Here is a 716-nt window from a genome sequence, read left to right as displayed (position 1 = left end):
AGCAGCGGGTGACAGATGTACTCCTCCGACAGCTCTCAGTATCAGCCCAGTGGCTCCCTGCCATTGGCTCAGTGCAATGGACCGGCAACGCCGCTCACTATAATAATACTCATGCTTGCCAGCAGCGGCAACTCCGAGTGCGGACGCAGGGCGTGGGGAATGCTGCTGCCGCCGCTGCCGCTGCCGCTGCCGCTCGGGCGGCTCCCGCTGCCCGGCTGCGCTCGATCGCTCCAGCGCTGACTGCGGCTTAGCTCTGTCCTGTCTGGTCGGCCCCTCCCAGCCCGGGATCCTCCCGCAAGCTCCTCGCCCCAAGGCGTATTAGGAAAGACAGAGACTGGGAGACTGAGCGCAGCGAGCATGCGGAGGCGGAGGAGCCTGGGCGCGCGCGGCAGAGGGGTGTAGTGAGCCTGTCTCCGGAGGGTGTGCGAGAGAGGCGGAGGTTCGCCCTCCCGGCGGGTCCCTAGCTTGCCCTCTCCGGGCTCCGGCGCGCTGCGGCTGCGGGCTCGGGGTGCATGGAAGCCGTGACTGCGGTGGAGGAGGCGGCGGCTGCCCCATGGAGTGTTACTACATTGTCATCAGCTCCACGCACCTCAGCAACGGACACTTTCGCAACATCAAGGGAGTTTTCCGGGGCCCTCTCAGCAAGAACGGGAACAAAACTCTGGTAATCGCTTCTCTCTCTCTCTCTCTCTCTCTCTCTCTCTCTCTCTCTCTCT

At 64.7% G+C, this 716-nt stretch overlaps 1 protein-coding gene across 1 annotated transcript in view; it reads left to right on the top strand.

Moving 5' to 3' along the window:
* The first annotated feature begins 265 nt into the window (after positions 1 to 265).
* ZNF804A (zinc finger protein 804A) overlaps positions 266 to 716 on the top strand; it is a 224,836-nt gene continuing 224,385 nt past the window's right edge. Inside the window, exon 1 of the mRNA XM_004674462.2 lies at positions 266 to 664. Coding sequence (XP_004674519.1) covers positions 554 to 664 — 111 coding nt within the window. The 5' untranslated portion in view covers positions 266 to 553. The remainder of the gene's footprint in view (positions 665 to 716) is intronic.

This window comes from Condylura cristata, unplaced genomic scaffold (assembly GCF_000260355.1).
Source record: "Condylura cristata isolate star-nosed mole 26May11 unplaced genomic scaffold, ConCri1.0 scaffold00002, whole genome shotgun sequence".
In the NCBI taxonomy this organism is placed as follows: Eukaryota; Metazoa; Chordata; class Mammalia; order Eulipotyphla; family Talpidae; genus Condylura; species Condylura cristata.
This window is presented reverse-complemented; position numbering and strand designations above follow the sequence as displayed.